Here is a 24271-nt window from a genome sequence, read left to right on the forward strand (position 1 = left end):
GGTTGCTATGCAAGTGATAAAAGTATGGTATTGTACAAAACTCCTGAGTGAGTTACCCCAAGGACCAAAAACTGTCAGTGTGTAATACAAAGGATTAATCACAAGAAAACGGAGATGATTACTAAGTGTGAGAAGCATCATCATCATGAATGAGAGTGGGTATGGTGAAGAATCATGATAGACACAAAATGTTGGAGTAACTCAGCAGGACAAGCAGCATCTCTGGAGAGAGGAATGGGTAACATTTCAGGTCGAGAACCTTCTTCGGACAGAATCAGGGACTAGCATGGATGGAATTTTAGCATTTTCTGATACATAAAATAGTCATCAAGTGCATAGAATTACAAAGCAACTTAATATCATGGTTAAGCTGAGAATTCAGCAATACATTGCCCAATTTATCAAACATGATAACATCCTTCAGCATCTGACATGCTGTTAATTCCCCACTTGACATTTAGTTACGTATTTACAACAAAGGAGACCATCAAATCCAGGGCAAGTAGAACATAGAACAGTACAGCACAGGAACGTGCCTATAATGTGCTGAACATGATCCTACTTCCCTCTGGCAGACGTTACAAGGCCTTCTACGCCTTCATTCCCAGAGCTATAGCGGCTCTGAACCGGCCCTGCTGAGTGCCCCCCATCCCCCCTGGACTGTCTCCCTCGGATGGTCACGTCGCACAGACACATCTGCACTTTAGTCTGTTGAACTGTTTTGACTGTTTTACTGTTCTTTTTACAATCCATGTTCTCGGGATATCTAAATCCAAATTTTATTAGTTATTTATGTTATGACATCGGTTGGAAGCTGCATACCAAATCTCGTTGTGCTTAAGTGCAATGACAATAAAATATATTATTATTATTATTATTATTATTATTATTATGCTGAAACCAACAGTTTACTGCCTGCACATAAACCATAACACTCCATTCGCTGCATATCCTTGGAATGCAAGGAATGGAAGGATATGGATTATGTGAAAGCATATCCCAGCAAAGTTATCCCATCAGTCCTTTACCTCCTCCTCATTTCTCTGCAATCGTTCAACTTATTTTCTCACTCATGACTATCAACTTCATCCAATTCTTTGTCCACTGACCTCGATCAGGGAGAATTTATGATGGCCAATTAAGTACTAATAGGTCTTCAGAAAGTGCGAGGAAACTGCAGCACGCAGCAGAAACCGGCATGGTCAAGGGAGAAGTCCCCATATGGACAGCACAGGAGGTCAGGATTGAAGCAGATCCTGAGGATATTAGGTAGCCACACCAACTACTGCACCACTGTAGATAGAAAGAAAATCCTGGAATAACTCAGCAGGTCAGGCATCATCTCTGCAGAAAAGGAATAGGTGATGTTTCAGGTCGATACACTTCACCCTAAATTTCCATCATTAAAAAAAATATATTGAAACAGCGCATTTATATATAATGATAATATCTAAAACCTAACTTGCCCCCACAATTCTACATGTACATAAAATATGAATCCATCTTTCCGCATAACTCTTTTGTTGTTTTTTACACCTCTAATACGTGGTTCATCAATATAAGGGTGAATATTGGCAGGTATGCTATGGTAGGTGACCAGGATCGCCTTGTTTTTAAGTCCCCAAGCATATCTGAGAGATGTGCTCAAGAATGGAGTAGGTTTTGTCACGACAAACTGTCTAAAATCAAGAGCAACATCTGATGTGGCACGTGCAGTCAAACTTGGAAACTGTGACACTCTACTACAGGCTGTCCCGTGGATATAATCATTGATTGGCAGTACATTTGACCTTTCCTTTATTACCCTCCAATCTGGCTTTCGCCCCCACCATAGCACAGAAACTGCTCTCCTCAAAGTCCTCAACGACCTCCTCACCTCTGCTGACACTGGTTCCCTCAACATCCTCATCCTCCTCGACCTGAGCGCAGCCTTCGATACAGTGAAGCATAACATCCTGCTCACCAGACTCAAAGACCTCGGCATTGAAGGATCTGCACTCAGCTGGCTCCGTTCCTACCTTTCCAACAGATCTCACTTCATCTCTCTCCACAACCACACCTCTGCTACAGCCACAGTCACTCAAGGCGTTCCCCAAGGCTCCGTACTCGGCCCCCTCCTCTTCATCATCTACATCCTCCCCCTTGGTCAGATGCTCCGCCACTTCAACCTGGGCTTCCACTGCTACGCTGATGACACCCAGATCTACCTCGGCACCAAATCCCCCCACAACCCCCCCCCTCTCCCATATCAACTCCTGTTTGTCAGCTATAAAAACCTGGATGCAACATAATTTCCTCAAACTCAACAGCGATAAGACAGAATTCCTCCTCATAGGCTCCAAAGCCACACTCAGCAAAATCAATAACCCCACTCTCACCATCGACGGCACCACTGTCTCCCCATCTCCCCAGGCCCGCAACCTTGGCATGATCTTTGATTCCATCCTCTCCCTTGAGCCTCACATCCGCCATGTCATTAAAACCTCCTTCTTTCATCTCCGCAACATCGCCAAACTCAGACCCTCTCTCACACCTCCCGCTGCTGAAAGACTCATCCATGCCTTCATCTCCTCCCGACTGGAGTACTGCAACTCACTTCTCCTTGGCATCAGCTCCACCTACATCAACCGACTCCAACTGGTCCAGAACGCAGCCGCCCGACTCATCACCCACACCAAATCCTGGCATCAGATCACTCCAGTCCTCAAACAACTTCACTGGCTTCCCATCTCCCACCGGATCAACTACAAAATCCTGATCCTCACCTACAAAGCCCTCCACCATCTGGCCCCCCCATATCTCACTGACCTCCTCTCCCCCTACCAACCCTCACGGTCCCTCAGATCCACATCAGCCGGTCTCCGCTCCATCCACAAGTCCAACCTCCGCAGTTTTGGGGACAGAGCCTTCTCCAGGGCAGCTCCCAGGCTCTGGAACTCCCTCCCCCAACTGATCCGCAATTCCGTGTCCCTCACCATCTTCCAGTCCCGCCTCAAGACCCATCTCTTCACCTCTGCCTATCCTTAGCCCCACGTCCCCCTCCCTTTTCATCTGTGCATTAATTGCCTCATATTGTGTTTTGTATTGAATTCTGTCTTTACTTTGTGTACTTGTCATGTCTCTACTATTTATTTCATTCCCCTTACATGTTTTTCCTCTACCTGCTAAATTTTTGTAAGGTGTCCTTGAGACTCTTGAAAGGTGCCCATAAATAAAATTTATTATTATTATTATTATTACCCTCACTGCAAATATGAAATATCTTTGAATACTTTTGTTTTGAAAATGCCAATCAAATTATATGAGGGTCTGAAGAAAGGTCCCATCACGAAACATCACCTATCCATGTTCCCCAGAGATGCTGCCTGACCTGCTGAGTTAATCCAGCACTTTGTGTCCTTTTATGTAAACCAGTATCTGCATTTCCTATTTTCTACACTCTTTAAAAATTATATCTACTGCAGGCTAACTTTGCAGATAGAGGAAAATATTTTACACCATTCTCTCCATCCAATTATAAAAATAGTATAGAATAGTAAGATTAAACGGGAACTTACCAGTTCGAAGTTTGATCGTTATTTTATGAGGAGTACGTTGAGGGAATACGTGAAGAACCCCGCCAGGACGCATGCGTGTCATTCTTCAAAGCAGCGGTGAGAAATCACAGATAACTGTAATGACTGAACATAGTAAGATTAGAGAAGAAAATACCAGTTGAGTATATGATCAAGGGTGGGAGCAGAGGGCACGTATTCCCTCAACGTACTCCTCATAAAATAACGATCAAACTTCGAACTGGTAAGTTCTCGTTTAATCTTACTATTTTACTTCGGAGTCACGTGAGTGACTATGTGAAGATTTCAAAGCTCTGTGATTTCATGCCATGGAAACGAGTCCATGCATCACATCTGCCTTAATTGACTGTGGGAGGAATTGTGTTAACATGTTTAGACATGAATCCAACATTGAAATCCATGATAAATTGTTAACATCAAATTATAGCCCCTATTTATGGGTGAAATTATATTACAGAACTTAAAATTGGCTCTGCAAAGTTCCAGTTTAACTACTGGTTTGTGGTAGAATAGTTGGAACATTTTCCCCTGATCCATCCTGCTGTCTCGAGGATTTGGTTCATTGGTACATCCAACTCCATAGCTGCCGATGTAGTTGCAGCCCTGGTGGAATAAGATTTGAATATGTTAGTATCCACCCCAGCTGTTGTTAAAACCTGTTTCAGCCATCTGGAAATAGTTTGAACCGACACTTTTTTGTGGGTTTGTTTGTGGCTGATTAGTAGTGCCATCTCATAGCCTCAGATGTTTTTGGTGTTCTCCATATAGAACAATCATTGTCTTATTATACAGAGACGATATCTGTAGGGTGATCCCTAAATTCTATTTTGAGGCCTGATGATCCCGGTCTGTTCTATTTGACTAATTCGTAATATGAAACGTTATATTCCTGTTGAAGAAGTCATATTGTCCAGCCTTAACTTATGTACGACTGTACCCTTAGTGCCGTGACCAAAGCCATCAGCATGACTGTTTTGTGCGTCAGTCTTATGCAGGGACAGAGCTGTTGCTGGAGACCAATTCCTTAGCAACGTTAGGGCAATACTCATATCCCATTTAGAGAGTACCTGGTTCTTGGGGGATAGATATTAAAAATTCCCCTCATAAGTTTGGTTACCAGGGGTGAGTCCCAACAGAATGATGCTCTGATCCTCGCCATAGATATGTTGATAGGGCACTTCTGGCGCAGTTAATGGCACTGTAACTGAGCCCCTCCTCATAATGGAGGCCTGCCAGGAATTCGAGAACAGACGTTATGTTCATCAACTGTAGGTGATGTTGTTTCTGTGACAATATATCTCCCATTTCCTGATGTATACCAGATATAGTTTTTGGTGGACTGTCTGTGGCCCGCTGAGATAATGTTCAATGTTCGGTCCGCCAGTCCCAGTTGCAGTAGAGGTTTCTTTAGACTCTACAAATTGATAGGTTTGTTGTTTTTGACATGGATGGGTTCCCCAGTTACATGATGAACCAATAATCTGGTTGTTTCAGGATGGCGATGCATGGTTAAACCCCATGTTGAGAATCACAGGGAGCCATGGTTAAGTAGGCCAATTTACAGATGCTGAGTTGTTGTATTTTTCGTAATACCCGACTGATGATGCAGAAAAGGAAAGAATGCATAGATAAACAATTGCCCCCTCAATGCAGTGAAAAGCATCTGTCCCTGCTGTCCCAGGGTCTGGTTCCCAAGAAACACAGTTTGGTAACTGGTGATTAAGTCTTATTTTATTGAATTTGCATGACCTGATGTCTGTCACTGAATTTTGGGTTACCTGGTAGGTAAGTAGCTGATATTCCAATATTTCTCTGGATACACCATTACCAAATTGTATTAGTCAGATTGTCACTCTGTAGTCTAACACGCTGGTGATTTATCCCAGAGCAGTATGACTTTAGGCCATAGAACGCACCCCACATTTCCAGGTAGTTTATGCCCAGTGTCTGTGATAATGATGCCTCCTGTGCCTTTCATCTACCTCCACAGATGGAGATGGAAATTGGTAGTACCCCAACCAAGCGCACTGGCATCAGTTTGTAGCACCACTAAGGGTTTGCTGATAACGATAGGGTTGGAACAATGCCGAATTTTATCCCTCCACCATTTTAATTCCATAAGCTTTAATTGGTGGCTTATTGGTCTGTCGAAATGACCAGTATTAACTTTGAGTGTTTATATTTTGCCCTTTGTAGATTTTTGGTAATACAAAGGTCCAAATTGTGTGGCTGGAAAGGCAGACACTATATGCCAATTATACTTGCTACCAATCTGATAGACGGTTCACTGATGTCAGTGGGGTTGTTGCAGGCCTCAGTTAAGACTGTAGCCTTGTCCTTTGGTAAAGTCACCGACATGTGAGCTGTCAATAGTGAACCCCAAATAATCCATTATGTTGGTAGGCGTTAGTTTAGATTTAACTGGATGGATGATTACTCCAGTTTTCACCCAATTGTATGATGGCTGTTACAGCTAGTTAGGCCAACTCCAAAGTTATGCCCACAATTAGCATGATCATATGATTATGTATTTGGTAGAGCTCTATACTGCCAGAGCTGCCCCATCCAGTTGAATTTTTTTAAATAACGTTTGTGATCAGTCCGTGTAGGCACTGAATAGTAAGCATCTTTTAGGTCGATGGAGTAGCCTTTAGAAATCAGTCCTTTAGCAGTTACCAGTTCCCATTTTGTACTGAATATATAGTACAATGTATTCCAGCCAATCGTGTTGGGTTTACCCATTACCCCTCTTGCACAATTAAATGGTATATCCCTGGATACTGCTTAGGATATAAGTGTCTGTAGTTAATATACACCATATCCAAAAGAGTGTAATCTCCCACCAATGTGTGTATTATCCACTCTTCCTATAATTTGTAAGGGACCAGACCCACCTACCTCCATTGTTACCAGTTGAAGTTTGCTTCTTCTGTGTGGTTTTCGTGGAGGTTGAGGCGCCGGTGTCTGGGTTGATTTTGGGTTGGGGGTTTGTGCATCTTCCAGAAAGGCCGGTCTGGGCTATGGTCTAAAAGACCGCTGTCCTGTATGCCCGGCCTTTGAGCTTTCACCAGCTTCTCTTGTTCTGCTGGTGGGTGCATAAGGGTGCTGTCTTTGGCTGTAGCAGATCCTTAATGTTGTCGCCTTTATGTGCACCAGGGCTTTCCTAAGTCCTGCTCCGACATGTTTCCAGATGCTATTTCCACGACTGGAACATTCAGGGATGCGCAGTTTCCTGGTCCCAAGTATTTTTGCAGTGGTGTCCATCGTGGTCTGGCTCTATGTATTTGGACACCATGACCAGTAGATTTTGCCTTCCTGCACCCACTGCACATTTGTAGTTTTGTTCGTCAAAACTCCTCTTCAGGGTCAGCCCAGAATTGACCCCCCAGTATTCCCCTCTGACGAGGGAGATGCACTGTGCAGCCCTACAAGAGGTGCTGCTGTGGATTTTACATAGTGCCCACAGTGACTAGACTCCATCTCCCGGAGCCTGTCATGTTGGAGCTCGGCTCCATAAGCCGCACCAACTTTCTTTCATGTTGGAGCTCGGCTCCATAAGCCGCTCCAACCGGCTCCAGCGCTCACGGTCGCTGGCCGCCCAAAGTCGGACTCATCAGTCAACGACTCTTTTGGTTTTCTTCTTGCCTTCCCGCCCAGACGCAGTGTTTAATCTGGCCGGTGCGGGGGCGAAGTCGGGCACAGCTGTTCCCTTACGGGTGATTCCTGTGCCGCCGGCCGCTGCTGGCGTCCGCAACTCCGCGGTCTTCCCTCGCCAGCTTTGTCGCAGCTCTGGTCAACTTCTTTGTCTTGTGCATGTTTCCCCAACCTGTAGAACAGTATGGGAACAATAAAGACCGCAGTATCACTTACCTGCAGGTCCAGGCTTAAAACTTGCTGTTGTTTGCACAGCTCTCCATGTTTCCCCACCTGTGAAACATTATGGGGAGAATAAAGACCGCAGTTTCACTTACCTGCAGGTACAGGTTTAAACTGTCGCTACGGGGGAACGTCGTTCCACCCCGCCTCCTGCCGTTTCGACTTGTCAAAGTCGACGGCCCCATTCTGAATAGTCTCCCGCCCGGCCGTGGTGTTCTGGCCGGCGCGGGACCAAAACTCGGCACAGCTGATCCCACTTACGGGGCTTGTGCCTTCAGCTGCTGCTGGCTCCCGCAACTTCGCGGTCCTCCCCAGCCAGCTTCACTCGCAGCACTTGTGGACACTATTTTGTCCAGCTTCCCCCCCAGTGTAAAAACAGCGCGGGGACAAACACTACCGCAGAGTAAATCACTTACCTGCAGGTCGCGGTTTCAAACTTACCGCTGCTGGGGAACGCTCCACCCCGCCTGTCGTTTCGCAAGCGTGAAAGCGATATCACACGCATGCGTCCTGGCGGGGTTCTTCACGTAGTCACTCACGTGACTCCGAAGTAAAACAACAAGAAAACCTGTTCATGATATTTCAATTTTTACCTATATGTTTTCCTCCCTGCATGAAAATGAGTAAGAGGTCAGGCATTCGTGTTTTCAATCTGATTTGTGAGATTCTTCCATCTGACTGGCAGCTGAGTCTGCTTGATGTCTTACCTGATCCCACTCAAAGACCTCAGTAGACCTCACCAGAATATAAATCTCATCAAAACCACCCACACCGTCCATTAACTCTGTGGGCAGGAATATGTTGATCATGAAGCATTTAAATTTCTGAACCAGCAAACCAGGGATTTCACACATTTGGGAGAAAAGGGCAGAGAACAGTTTGGAGGAAATTAATTAGGTATAAAAAGGGAGGAATATTCAGGCTAGGGGTCTCAAATAACATTCTAGAAAACAATGTTCAAATCTCACTTAGACAGCTGATAATTCAAATTCATAATCTGTAATTTGAAAAAAAACCCGATATAGTTCAGCAACATCTACAAAATAAACCTGCCAGATCCCCCTGAAAACTCATGCAGTGAACAAATATTATCTGGGGAAGAAATCAGTGATCATTGCTCAACTTGGTCTATCTGTGACTCCATACCCGATTCATGAGGTTGACTGTTAGATGCCCTCTGATACGGACTGGCAAGCCATTAAATTGTTACAATCAATTTCCCAAGGACAATTAGTTTCACCAATTCAGAGGGGGCTTTTAAAAAGTAATGACTTGTGCAGCAGCAGGGAATCATTTAATTAAGTACTAAGCATAGCAATGCAAGTCATAAATAGCATCTGTTATCTGAATATCATTCGATGTAATGGTACATTTTGGAGTTTCACATTTACTTTACTCTTATGGAAGGAGATCACAAGTTACAAGTTACAAGTCAGCTGTGTGACTTGTTCAAGCTACTTAAATGAGAATCTTGCCAGAATTTTATTTTGGTTCCAAATGTTCTCATGATGTATAATAGATAGTCGTACACACCTCCTACACCTCAGGGGCCATATTTTATTGCATGTCACATTTACATCTAATTGCCTGAAATTTGTCAAAGAATCAGCAGTCAGCAAATGGCTGCCAATTAAACAAATCAATAAGGCTAACAGGAACCAATTCCATCAAAGAGAAACATTATTGTTAAATCCTCTGGGCTATCATCTTTTGTTGCTTGTAATAAAAGACATGGCAGAAAAATAAGAGCACAGCCGTCTTGGTGATGGATGGAGGTATAAAGTGACTGTCGACCCAGAATAAAGGAGATTCCTGAAATCACGGACCTCATAATTACCAAAGGGTTAGAAACCATTGGGGAGATCATACATTCGGGTTAAAGAGCACAGTAGAGTTCAAAAAAATTAATTAGGTACAAAAACAAGAATGTTGAAATAATCAGTCTGTATACCTTTGAGAAGAGGTGGAAATATACATCCCCCATTGGAAAGGACCGATTGTTCAGAAGTCTTCTGAGGCACTTCCACCATCTTAGCTAGTCACAAACTTACATCTTAAATTTTATCAAATGATTGCTGCTGGTGGGAAAACCTATTCACCTGTTTCTCTGTGAAGAGGAGGGATGACAGTTCACTGGACAATCCAGATGGACATGACTGCTGTCACACCCCATTTTAGCCAACTGCAGCTTGGACTTTGAAAATGGCGAACAAAAACCTGGTGATTCTTGCAGATGGTCTTGGTGGGCTATCTCTATACACTTAAAACTTAATGGATTATACCTGTGCATGGTAAAAATTCACTGAACTGTATGCAATAAAGGATTTCACTGTAGAAGAGGTCTTACCTCAGTATATGTGATAATAAAGAACCATTGAAACATTTAAAAAGTTCAATAATGCTTTTATTGTCACATGCAAACAACAAAGTTATTTTATTACGTACAGTTCAGTACAGTATTCACATACCCAAGCACATCCTCAATTAGCAAGTGTACAAAAACAGCCTGAGCCCACATTCAAGAGGCGCCATATTTGGCGCCATTTTCAAAGTCCAATCCACGTTCTGGTTCTCATGAGCCGGGCCCAATCCAGGCAAGCCCCAGGCTGCTGTGGGACTCCAGCCATCGCCGTCCATCTTTGTGCCCGGAAGTGCCTCCGCAGCTGACCACGAGGGCGCGATAGGCCACATCCCAGTATCGTCCCCTACCAGCATTGTGCCTCACCTGTTGTGTCTGTTTTCGGTACAATTCCTTTGATTTTGTTTAACTGGTAAATGCTTCTGCCATGGTAATAGTACAGGATGCTATTTAGCCATTCAAACCCAAGTATGAACTTTGCAAGAGCAATTAAACTAGAGCTACTTCCCCAAAGTCCTTGTCAACTTACACAACTTTACTTCCAGCATATAACATGGAATTGCACAGCACAAGAACAGACCCTTTTGTCCGTTATGTCCATGCCCAACATGCCAAGTTAAACTAATCTCCGCTGCCTGCACATGATCCAATTCCCTCCATTCCGCATATATCCATGTGCCTATCTAAAAGCTTCTGAACCACCACTATCATAAATGCATCCAGCACCAGCCCTGGTAGTGCATTCTATTTACCCACCACTCTCTGTAAAACATTTGCCCTGTTTATTGCCTTTAAAACTTGCCACTCTCACCTTAAAGCTATGTCCTCTAGTCTATGACATTTCCAGCCTGGGGAAATTGTTCTGACCGTCTACCCTATGCCTCTTTTAATTTTATATGTTTCGAATGGGTCTCCCTTCAGCTCCAGAGAAAACAATCCAAGTTCGTCAAACCTTTCCTCATAACTAATATCCACTAACCCAGACAGCAATCTGCTAATTCTTCCATATCCTCTCCCAAGCCTGCACTGAGCGAGTAGGAACATCAAACCTCTCCTTGGTGTGGTCCAAGCATCATGTTTGCTTTCTGCTCTCTCATCAGTTATGAAAATATTTTTATGTCCATTTTAAAAGCTATTCAGATTTTACTCGATGATAGCACTTGGATGTGATTTGCAAACTAAAATAATGGGGAGGATTGCACTTACAGTCATTGAAAGAATAACATGTTGTTCTTGTTACTCCAAAGATGAAGGCAATCTATTAGCACAAATCAACATAGGAATGAGCAAGAGTATCTCCCGTTCTCCTGCACATATGTTGATTTCAATAGATTTACATTTTAGTACGAGTATTTGCACCTGTGCTATTATCTGTGCAGTGTGCTGTGAATGTGTCGTGCAGGATTATGTCTTTATCAAGGTATTAAAATGAATCCATCCCCATTTTCAGGAACAGTACAGATGTCTGTACATATGCTGCTTGCACTTACTGAGTGCTCATGGATTAGGAAGTATGCATCGGAATTAGATTTGATTACTCTATTTGTCCATCACTCCCGAGTTTGATTATCTACATTGACTCCCAGGTAACAATTCAAGTTGAGTTACACTTTTATTCAGATATCTCCAAATAGCCTTGTTGCACCTTGTAGAAACAAGGAACTGCAGATTCTGGTTAACAAAAAAGGACACAAAGTGCTGGAGTAGCTCAGCAGGTCAGGCAGTATCACTGGAAAGGAATATCTCACAGAATGTTGCACACTGGGGTGTTATCTTGGATTGTTCAGTCAAACATTTGGAATATGACCTGAAACCACAACCTGATTCTAATAAGAATGCCATCCACTTTTTTAAATGAATAATGTCTCTTGGATTATTTATATCCACTACGGGCACAAGGTGAGCCCCACATGGGAGATAAGAGCAAAGCTTTGTGCAATGGGTCACTTGTAAAGCAAACAAATAATCTGGAAAACCGAGCCACACTGCTCATTTGTCGTAGACCATTTTAGACATAAAGCATTATTTGAACTCCCAGGAAATCCCAGAACGCATTCAGTCCAATGCATCACGTTAGTTAATTCGTTAAGTTAAATTCACGTTCAGTTCCTTCTGAAAGGATATGCAATGTTACATCTACTTGGCTAATGGGAACCAAGAAGAACAGTATCATATGCTTTCACTCCATTACGTTCATTTCTGAATAAGCTTTTTTTTTATTTTATTTTTTTTATAAAGACTTTAGAGATACAGTGTGCAAACAGGTCGTCCAGCCCACTCAGTTACTCTGGCACTTTGCGTCTTTTTTTCCCATCCCTTTGCAAAGATGCTAAATCTCTGAAAGGTTTTTACACATACATAATGTGAACTCCGGGGAGCAAAATAAGTATTCTTCAATATCCTTGTTTGAAATGCAAAACTGATTCTCTGATTTATTATGGAAACACAAGAGAGGATGTCTGAACCATTGAGTCGCTCTAGCAGATTGTTTTTTACTCAAGATTACTGCATCTGCAGTCACTCATTTTTTTAAATAGTAAATTAGACCATCAACTTTATACTTAATGTGCTAACATTTCAAACAAGGATATTAACGTTTATTTCTTTTGTTCCCCAGAGTACACAGTTTGAAGGCAAAAGGTTTTCAGAGATTAACCCGAATATAACATAACTTGAGCCACGTGGCTCGATTTTCCCAGATTATTTATTTGGTTTACAAGTGACCCATTGCACAAAGCTCTTATCTCCCATGTGAGGCTCACCTTGTGCCCGTAGAGGATATAAATAACCCAATAGACATTAGTCAGTAAAAAAAGTGGCTGGCATTCTTATGTTAATCAAGGAACTGCAGATGCTAGTTTATACAAAATATACACAAAACGATGAAGTAACTCAACAGTTTGGGCAGCACCTCTGGAGTACATGGAAAGGTGACATTTTGAGTCCCAACCGGAAATGTCACCTATCCATGTTCTCCACAGATGCTGCCCAATCCAGATCCTTCAGCAGATTGCTTTTTGGTCAAAATTCCAGCATCTGATTTGCTTTGTACTTTAATCTTCTTGCATTAATATTATTCCTGTCCCTCCATGCATTAAAAACCTTGAAATTCTGGCCTACAAACAAGATTACATCTCTCAATATATTTTGGCACCATGCTGTTGATTGTGCATCTCCCCAAGTGGGAACTGCATACAATGATTATTTTTCGATTGTGCAACGTCACTCCAAAACTTTAATCTAGCATTATTCTCAAATAATTACAACTTCTGTGCCAAGGGCACATTGAATTGTGTCATTTGCCTCAGGGGGGAAATTTAAACACATTGTCCTGGAAATCACCATTGTTGGGAACTTGATGATAACTTGGTCTCTGTTGCACTCTGACAGAACACTGGTGGGACACATCCTTTTGTTACCCATTATTATTAAGGCCAGGGCTTTCCACGGTGGTATTGGCAACCATCAATTGGTCGGTAAAATACACAAGATAAAGTCCTTCAGCATTCCATCCTACCCTCAGACTCCCTGATACCCCAGTCCCAGCAATACCCACTATATGCTGGTCACCCCTTGGGGGCGACTATAGACCACCTCATTGTCACTTTCAACCCCATGACCACGAGCCTTTAGATGCTACATTTTCATTCACAAAATGGTGGAACACTCCACAATCCTTGGACAATCAGCACTACTTACAAGAAGCGTCAGATTCACAACCTAAACGTGTTTAGCATTTCTAATGGCACACCCATTAAAGTGCACCAAATATTTCGGCAACTCAATCATACCTCAATGACATTGTACTTGATTGTTATAATTTTGACATCTAGTTTTGAATATCATTCTCACTGCTCTTCTCATAATCTTTAATGCATTGCTGATATCTGTTCCAGGTTGTTGGTGATGTGTCCAGAACTGTAAACAGTTTAAATGGAGCATACAAAGATCTATTTGCAGTTACCTGCCCTGGAGATGCGTACCCACACATAATTAGCTTTGTTAATTACAGCTCCCATATTCTTAGTAAAAGGTCAAAAATCTATTGTCATTTTGTGAACAGGTACTCCTTCAATAACATGCGTCTCTTGTTCCTTCACCCATAACTTTATATTTATCTAAATTAAAATTCATAGGTCAATCCTGTCACTTTTCTTGAGCATTGATAGATAATATTACGATCACTTTGCCACCATCTCTCCAACACATTCTTTCCATTTGTCATCGCAGTTGCTTGTCAATACAAAATCATTGAGCAATCCATTGAGCAAGCCAAATTTGTTTTATTGAATGTGTTTTCATTTCATGATCCTTAATCTTTCTTTTGTATGTCCCACACAGTACCACATGAAAGAGCTTCTGAAAACCCAGAGAGTGTAGTCTACGTTCAATTATAGACATTTATTAGAAATATATTGTTCGTATATCAAATAATATTCAACAGATATGACCTATTGTTTCTAAATCCACAATGATAACATATGGTAACATATGTATGCAATTTGACTGTAGTCTCCATATTATTTTGATAAATATGAATTAAAAAACAATAGTTTCAGAATTACTTTGTATTTACATTAAAGCAACAGCATTTTTTTCATTTCATGAAACACTCTTTATTAATGACACAACCAAACATTTACTGACACAACTGGAAATCTTGTGATTATCTTGCTCATTTTATTAGTAAATTACACAAAAGAGCATCTACTAAATTTGACAGCAGGCCACAGAAAGGGATGCAAAGACATAAGCTCCAGCAGAGTTGAGTTTAAAGGAGAATGTTAAATGAGGAATGAGGGAATGAGAAAACAGAAAGTGTTTTCTGGTTTAGTTTAGAGATTCAGGTCCATTGGCACACCGAGTCTGCACAGACCAGAGATCCCCACACATTAACATTACCCTACACAGACTAGGGTCAATTTACACTTATACCAAGGTAATTAACCTACAAACTTGTACGTCTTTGGAGTGTGGGAGGAAACCAAAGATCTCGGAGAAAACCCATGCGGTCATGGGGAGAAGCTTAAACTCCGTACAGACAGCACCCATAGTCGAGATCTGGCGCTGCAAGTGCTGGAAGGCAGCAACTCTACCACTGTGCCACCATGCCACCCTGGTATTTGAAGGTTTAATAGTTAAATGCATGGGTAAATATGACAGAGTATGAAAATTAGAGGTGTATGGAAGGTAGCAACCCAGATATCTCTGGAGTTGTTTGGATGCAGGAGATTACAAAAGCAGAGGCATGAGACCATGGACAGATTCTAAAGCATGAACTCGATGTGCCGAGGTGCCTGTTTCCATGTTGTATCTTTAAGCTAAACTAAACATAAATCTAAACTAAATGTTTTCCGAACTTCCACACCTCACACCATAGATGAGACACACCGGATACCTTGGCACGCACATCTGGCCTCATGCTCTAGCTCAGGACAAATTGTTGAGTCCAGGAATATTCCACAAGTTAAGACTGAGCCAGATATATTCCATTTCTGATCCATAACTTCCCTTCACCTATTGTTGGCGCATCATTTAAAATGCCATTCATCTAAACAGCATCACTGATCTTCATTAAAAAGCATGTTTAGAGGGGGATTTCCATTCTTTAAGTACAACCAAGCTTTTGTCACTTATATTTTCAAATACATTTATAATTTAAAAGAAAATTGGTTATTTTAAATTATTGAATCTTGTTTCAGCTCTTTTCAAATATCTTTGTTATTAGCTCAAGTTGTTCATAAATTCTAAGAGCAGAATTAGTCCATTTGGCCCATCAAGAATACTCCACCATTCAATCATGGCTGATCCATCTTTCCCTCTCAATCACATTCTCTTGCCTTCTCCCCATGATCGATCGTGTTGCTGGGTTTCAACCCCAAACATTAATGATCCCTATCCATCCACAAATGTTACTTGACCCATGAGCTCCTCCAGCAGATTGCTTGCTGCTCCACTCTTTTTTAATGGTAAGCTTCACTGGGTAAGTTAAGTGCTATAATTATTGAATTAAATGTTTTAATTCATTGTCGTGAGAACAACACAGTTCTCAACGGAATTCACAGTGTCTCACTTACAGAGAAGTCTGAATAAGAGGAAATTACAAAGATACTTTCATCAGGTATAACTCAGGTAAAATGAAATAAACAAAACAAGTGCCAAAAAAACCCCCATTCATTTAGGAACGCCAAATTTGGGTCGAGGGCGACACAGTGGTGCAGCAGTAGCGATGCTGCCTTTCAGCACCAGAGACCGGGATTCAATCCAGTCTACGTATGCTGTCTGTACGGAGTTCATATGTTTTCCCTGTGACCACGTGGGTTTTCTCCAGTTGCTCCAGTTTCCTCCCACATTCCAAAGACATGTCCATTTCTGGGTTAATTGGCTTCAGTAAAATTGTTCCTGGTGCGTAAGATAGAACTAGTGTATGGGTGATCGTTGGTCGACGCAGATTCAATGGGCCAAAAGGCCTTTTTCCATGCTGTGTCTCTAAAGTAAGTGTGGACTTAAACATAAAACACCAGTTGTGAGCAAATGTCACTATTGTATGTCCAAATTAGTTGCAAGCAACTGTTGGCTCTCCCACTGATGAAGTTGGAAAAATTCAGTTAGTTGAAATTATTTTTAGTTGAAAAACAGTGTGAACGCGAGAGCGATAGAGACCAGCTTCACATGGTGGATCTTGCAATCCTGATACTTACCACAGTCATTGGGTATTTCTAAAGCGGATATCAAGTCAAGTCAAGTTAAGTTTATTCGTCACATACACATACGAGATGTGAAGTGAAATGAAAAGTGGCAATATTTCAAGTGGATATTGACATATACTTGATTGCCAAATGTGTCAAAGGTAAGGGGGAGAAGGCAGGATAATTGGGTGAGTGAAAGCTAAATCAGCCTAGTTGAATGGCAGACTCGATGGGCCGAATGACCTAATTATATCCCTATGACATGAACATATCCTCAGCACTGCTCGTGAATTTTCAAAGTTTGCAAAGAGAGAACAAACTTTGCCATGGTACTGTAAGGTGTCCAGCTAGAACCAAACCAGTTGCTGCTGTCAGGGAAAGGTCAAAAACACTTTTTTTATTCATCAACACTTATCAGATATTATCATTTGAAGAAATAAATTATTGCTACGAGTTTTCACATGAATATTATTTCTGGTCAGAAAATGCATCAGTGGGAGAATGATTGAGAACTTTGCAGATTAGAATATCAGTGACATGAACTTTGGAAGGGATTTCTTGAAGAAAGTTTTTGTTGATTTATAAAGTTTGTACTTTGACTTCAGACTCCAGAAATGATTCAACCGCTTGGAGCCTGTGATGGAAATCATCCTTTGTTCCCATTTATCTTGAAGAACTGAGAGAAGGACTTATTGAAAATGAGAATTCAGTTTGTGAGCTGGTGAATCCTGAAGGTTGATGGTCTAATTTAAATTGGTTTTCCATTTTATGCTTCATGACATTTTAATATCAACTTTTTGTAGCATCACGAGCTTTGAAGCTTTCATAGACCTTCAGTCTCATTTATTGTACAACTCCCCGAGAAAGGAAATGATTAATCAGGTGTCAGAACAAGGCAACGTATTTTTTATATACACGTTTTTCTTTTACTAATGTCACATTGAACAGCTACTGGAGGTAAAGCATACAACTTCCAGTTACAACTAATTGCTGTGAAGTTGTAGGGTGATTTAGGCTCGAAATTGCAGGAAAGTTAAACAACCATGCAATGGATTAGATTTAAAATCTGTTCATTATTTTCAATCTGAATTTTCTATATTTGACACCAAAATTATTCAGATTGGGGCAGTAAATCAAAGCAAATGGTCTGGACCATTTAAATTGTTCAAATTATCTAAACATGCTCATGTGCAATTATGTTCAGCTGGGCACATAGAAAATCCTCAAGAAGACCCCTTTCCCAAGAGTCACAGTATAAATGACCAGTCAGAAGCAGAGGTCAGCATAAGGTTTTCAACCCTCCAGATTTCTTGCACACTGGAACTGTCAGATCATAATAACAGGTGGTGTTGGTAGTTTCTGTGTGGATGTGAAATAGCAACGCTCTCCATAAATCCTGACTTACCGCCTGAATATTTCAGGCATTGTCTGGTGTTGTTTCAGATGTTTAGCATATCCATATGAGGAAGGAACAGTGGATGCTGGTTCATAATGCTGGAGTAACTCAATGGGTCAGGCAGCATCTCGGGGAGGGGGGGGGGGGGGGGGTGGAATGGAATAGGTGACATTTAGTGTCAGAACCTTTTCATCCTTTTGTTTTGAAATCGTTCAAGTGACTGCGATAAATTCTCCTAAATATAATACATCTGAGGGTTTAGATAGATGGTAATAATGCATCATAGATACACAAAGCACAGTAGGAGACTATTTAGGCCATGAAATATGAGCCACTTTTGCGAGCCAGGCACAATTTGTCTGTGACAAACCATTGCTTGTTTTGCATTATTTACTCAACCGTCTCCATGTACCAATTAACAAAGTGTAGAATTACAAACCTCCAAAAGATTTGTCATAAAGAAAGGTGGGACATGACAGTATGCCAAGGGGCAACAGCTAAGTATTGATCGATATTAACATCACTGAACCAGCCAGGGTATTATTCAGGTTATCATTGAGTTGCATGGAAGCAGGTTTTACAGGAGCCGTGCAGTTCTTCTGTAGGAATAACTTGTCGATGGAGCGGACCATGCATTTCACATGTAAAGTGTCACTGTGTAATAGTACCCAAGATGGTTGTGGGGCAAGGAGCAACAAAAAACTTTATGCAGCTTTCTTTTTCAACAAGGTTCAATCTTTCATTGGAAGCGAATGGCTTTAGCCTTCAGAAATGAAGCACAGTGCACTCAGCATTTAGGATTCATCATAGTTTGGTGAACAGCCTGAGTAATCACTCACTTCCAGATGTTTCAATTGCAAGGAACTCATGATTATAATTTGATGTTACTTTTAACAAGGTTTGAGTACATAGAACATTACAGCACAGGAAGAGGCCCTTTGATCCCAAGGGTCTAGCCATTAACTGTATATTTTCCTCTTATTTTCAACCTCCCTTATAGGGCCAGAGACCAGGGTTCGATCCTGACCACGGGCGCTGTCTGTACGGAGCTTGTATATTCTCCCAGTGATCACACAAGTTTTCTCCCGGTGCCCCGGTTTCCTCCATCACTCCAGACGAGGAGGTTTGCTCTGAAAATTGCTCCTAGCATGTAGGATGCATAACTGGGATAACATAGAACTAGCGTACGGGTAATCATTGCTTGGCACAGACTCAGTGATCCGAAGGGCTCGTTTCCACTCCATCACTAAACTGAACAAAATTATATTTCTCAGGAAAAGTAGGATTCGACAAGTGCTTACAATAAAACAAATGCTTCTATCATCAGAACCATTATCTTTCTCTCAGTTTCTGATTAAATATATTCAGAAAATTGTTTTGATGCACAACCAAATGCACTTCATTACAATCTTGATGCATATGAAGGCATGACAACGTCAGAGAAGATGTACTCACAAATCTGTTCTTTGTGAATACTTTGATGCAGTTAACAAGATAGGTAGGATTCTTTTGCCTGAAATGCATTTTAATCCTTTAGCTACAGGGCAAATGCATCAAGGCAGGTCATGTCACCCACATTTAAAATGACTGAATTTCAAATCACAGCGATTGCTGGTTATCCATTTCTGATATGGATACCTGCTGGATAAGTAAGTCACTGTGCAAACCAGATGTGAATGATAAAACAGTCAACCAGTCAGAGCTAGTAAGAGGGAGTAGGGGAAGATGTATGTGACTGTCTTCCTCACTAGACGAGTTCCATCAGTCAGATTCTTAAGGGAGAAAAGACCTTGAAGGCAGTGCCATATAGTATTCAAGCAAGTACGTGAGAGAAAATGAGATCAGCACAGCTTTTGTCGACTTCCGAGGTAGCTAATCCATCAGCATGGATTCAGCCGGGTTAGACTCGGATGCTGAGGAACATGTGGTACAGAGCACCAATCACATTGAGCAATTACCGCACAATTAATTCCTAAGGGTTCAGTCTCAATATCCAAAATTAGACATATCTGTGGCTCAAAATGCCAGTTAATTTTTGAAAAATGAAATCCCTTGTAATTCTTAATGTTTCCCGACATCATTTATTAACTATATAGAACTTTTGACTCAACATTTTTTCTTTGCAGGATATTTTGCATGTTCATGACCTTTAAAGGAAATAGAAATGCAATGTTGCCAAAGCAAGAATAATTTCCAAATTCGGAATGCCTTATGCAATGACTTACTTAACTCTTTGTTTCCTCTCCTAAAATTGTAATGCATAAGTAGTAAAATGCAGTAATGCCAGAGACATTCAGGCCCAAAATTCACCAGAGGTCTTAAGTTTGCATTGCAATTCACCGGTCAGCACAGCCCACAACCACGAAGAACGTATGACCTCCTGGCAACCCACTAGGACCTCCTGGCGACCCACCTACGGCACGAGAATTATCGCTACTCTCCATAGCGTCTTCATTCGAGTCGCCGCTAATTTTTCAATATGTTGAAAAATTTGCGGCGACCATAATGAGGCCGCGACTAGTTCCCAGAATGTGAGAACCCCTCATGATCATGAAGGCGACTCCCCGGAAATCACCCGTGAACATGTGGCGACTGCATAGTCTGCTGCAGTCACCTAAAAGGTCGCGTTAGTGGGACAGGCCCATTAGGTTGCTCACTGCCAAACCAACAATTGTTGCCATAAGCTTAAAAACTTGAAGATAAGAACTGATCTTCCAACTCAACATCATTTTCTAGAACTATTCCTATATCCTTTGGTTATTTTAATGCTGAAAACTCCATTGATTTTCATCTTGAATCAGCATTGACTGAGACTTCAGTCCTCTTAGGTCCAGAATTTCTCTTCTGTTTATTCCTTCATGATTTAGCCCCTATATAATGCTGGGAATCCTAGTTCTAGGCTCCAAAACCAGTGTAAACATCTTCCCTGCATCTACTCCTTCAAGCCCTTTTAAATATTGCATGTATCAGAAAGCCACTTCATATTCTTATAAATTCTCAAGGTTAGCCTAGTCAATTTCTCCTCAAACTCTGAGGCTTTGTCTTAGTCAGATCAACCTGCAATTCCCTCACAAATGCAAACTCTCAGGCAAAGAGAGCAAAATTGTGCAATACTCCAGGTGTGGCCTCACCAATGTCTTAAATAATTGAAGAAAACAAATCCTACTCTTGCACCAAATCCTCATACAGTAAAGGCCAAGGTTAAAATTCAGTGTTCAACTTCATACATTATTAAAATAAACAAATAAATGACTCATTGGGACATGCAGCATCTCTGGAGGGAAGGAATGGGTGATGTTTCGGGTAGCGACCCTTCTTCAGATTAAGTCAGAGGAGAGGGAAACTAGAGATATGGAAGAACATCATCCATTCCTGAACACCACCTATTCCTTCTCTCCAGAGATGCTGCATGCCCTGCTGAGTTACTCCAGCATTTTGCTTATCTTCGGTGTAAACCAGCATCTGCAGTTCCTTCCCAAACAAATTAATGACTCAGTTTGTGGCAACGCTGTAATTATTTTATCAATGCAAGGGTTCCTATTAGTGACTCTTGCTTGGACTCTCCTCAAACCTTCAGTTTCAAGTTCATGCCGCACCAAAAGGCCAGGTAAGCTGCGATAAATCTGATTTAATCAAAGATGGATTGAGACCAACCTGGGAAACTGGAGATAAATATCAACCAGACTCTCTCTCAAACTCCCTTACCTGACCTCAACAGCATCCTCCATCACAGTCATGTCTGTTTTGCATTTAGCTGAAGGGTTGATTGCTAGCTCAGCTGGGGGAATGACAAAGCTTTTACTCAGTGGCAGCCACATTCCTTCTCCAAGCGTGTAGGTAAACCTGAAAAACACAAAAAGCATATGTTCCAAGTATTCTGTGCACAAGAGGCTCAAGACCAAAAGATCACAGAAGTTAACACACTGCAGTTAATACCCAATTTCCTAATTTAAATGTTGATAATGAATCATTAGACCATTAATCACACAGACCATATCAGAACAGGGGCAGCACAGTGGTACAGTTGCTGTTGACAGCACCAGAGACTCGTGTTTGATTCTGATCATCGGTGCTGCCTGTATGGAGTTTGTACATTCTCCCTGTGATCGTGTGCTCCAGTTTCCACTCACATACCAAATACGTGCAGGTTTGTAGATTAATTGGCTTCTGTAAATTGTCTCTAATGTGTAGGATAGAACTAGTGCATGGGCGATAAATGGTTAAATGGTTGGCATGGACACAGTGGACCGAATGGCCTGTTTCCATGCTGTATCTCTAAAAGACTTTGCCCCATTGTCTCCATCTATACTTCACGCTGTTTTAAGCAGCCAACATAATCAAAGACTTGTCCCAACCTGATCATTCATCTCCCCACTCCCATCTGGCAGAAGGTACACTAGCTTGAAAGCACACACCCAATTCATTTTCCCCATCCATTAGCAGGCTTCTGAATGATCCTCCACAAGCTAAGGCAATATTCAGTTCATCTTCACCCCATTGAGCGCATTGGGTTTTGTCTACGGAACTAACGCACTGCAATGCTGAGAATTATATTCTGCACCTTGTATTTCCCCCTTTACTCTAGCTATTGTACTTAAGTATGACTTTATTATATTTATTTATAGTATACCTGATGTATTTGAATAGCATGTAAAACAAAGCTTTTCATTGTACCTCAGTACATGTGACAATAATGAACCTAAACCTAATTATTGCTGTGCAATCCTATTCATGAAGTACAATCTTAGAGCGGTACAGTGGTAGAGTTGCTGCCTTACAGCGCCAAAGACCCCGGTTCGATCCAGACCACGGATGCTATACATTCTCCCTGTGGCCGCATGGATTTTCTCCGGGTGCTCCAGTTTCCTCCACATTCCAAGGGAGTGCAGGTTTGTCGGTTAATAGGCTTCTGTAAATTGTCCCTAGAGTGTAGGATAGAACTAGTGCATGGGGCGATTGTTGGTCGGCATGGACTCAGTGGGCCGACGGACCCGTTTCCAAACTGTTTCTCTAAACTAAACTAAGCTCATATCAGATCAGTTCAAAGCAACAGTTCAAACCTCTCGGCCACTAATCTGGTGACTAGAAATTCTGAGCTGAGGAATTTGAATTCAAATCACAAAATAAATCTGGACATCATTTTTCTTTAAGAGGTTGTCTCAGTAAGGAATGAAACTAGTGGAGTGTCATCACAAACTCATCTGGTTTTTTTTCCTAATGTCCATGAGGAAGGAAATGTGTTGTCCGTACCTGGCCTGTGCTTGCTTGCTTAGTAACGACCTCTTGAGTTCAATGCCAAATAAGATTGGACAACAAATGTTACATAGTGGCATCAATGGCAATATTTTTCCTTGAAATCTGCTTTTAGATAAAAGGGATTCAATTTTATTTTCTTCCCCTCTACAGGCCGTCTGTTATCTTATGCCTTCTGGTGCTATAATCATGATTTGTGCACCTGACACAAACTAATGTCACCACCAGACTTTCGTATGAACAAGATGATATCTATATTGTTTCTACTGATGGAAGGACTTGTGTAGCTTCTTCAATTTGGAAAGTTATTGTAAAGAGAACAATCAATGTGTCATTGAGTTGGGGCATTGAACACAAGAGTCAAAAAGTCATGTTGCAACATTATACACTTTGGTTAGGCCCCATTTGAAGTAGTGCGTGCAGTTACGGTCATCCCATTACAGGAAAGATGTGTAGAAATGAACCACAGGTACTAGTATAATAGGAGTAGGAGTAGGCCATTCGGCCCTTCAAGCCAGCACCGCCATTCAATGTGATCATGGCTGATCATCACCAATCAGTACCCCGTTCCTGCCTTCTCCCCATATCCCTTGACCGCTATTTTTAAGAGCCCTATCGAGCTCTCTTGAAAGCATCCAGAGAACCCACCTCCACCGCCCTCTGAGGCAGAGAATTCCACAGACTCACCACTCTGTGAGAAAAAGTGTTTCCTCATCTCAGTTCTAAATAGTTTACTTCTTATTCTTAAACTGCGGCCCCTGGACTCCCCCAACATCGGGAACATGTTTCCTGCCTCTAGCGTGTCCAAACCCTTAACAATCTTATATGTCTCAATGAGATCTCCTCTCATCCTTCTAAACTCCAGAGTGTACAAGCCCAGCTGCTCCATTCTCTCAGCGTATGACAGTCCCGCCATCCCGGGAATTAACCTTGTAAACCTATGCTGCACTCCCTCAATAGCAAGAAAGTCCTTCCTCAAATTAGGGGACCAAATCTGCACACAATACTCCAGGTGTAGTCTCACTAGGGATCTGTACAACTTCAGAAGGACCTATTTGCTCCTATATTCGATTCCTCTTGTTATAAAGGTCAACATGCCATTCGCTTTCTTCACTGCCTGCTG

General features: G+C 41.7%; 1 protein-coding gene across 1 annotated transcript in view; it reads right to left on the reverse strand.

Moving 5' to 3' along the window:
• astn1 (astrotactin 1) overlaps window positions 1-24271 on the reverse strand; it is a 1835284-nt gene that overhangs the window by 756478 nt on the left and 1054535 nt on the right. The window contains exon 10 of the mRNA XM_033028426.1: window positions 21601-21738. Within this exon, the coding sequence (XP_032884317.1) occupies window positions 21601-21738 (138 nt within the window). The remainder of the gene's footprint in view (window positions 1-21600; window positions 21739-24271) is intronic.

This window comes from Amblyraja radiata, chromosome 10 (genome assembly GCF_010909765.2).
Source record: "Amblyraja radiata isolate CabotCenter1 chromosome 10, sAmbRad1.1.pri, whole genome shotgun sequence".
Taxonomy (NCBI): Eukaryota; Metazoa; Chordata; class Chondrichthyes; order Rajiformes; family Rajidae; genus Amblyraja; species Amblyraja radiata.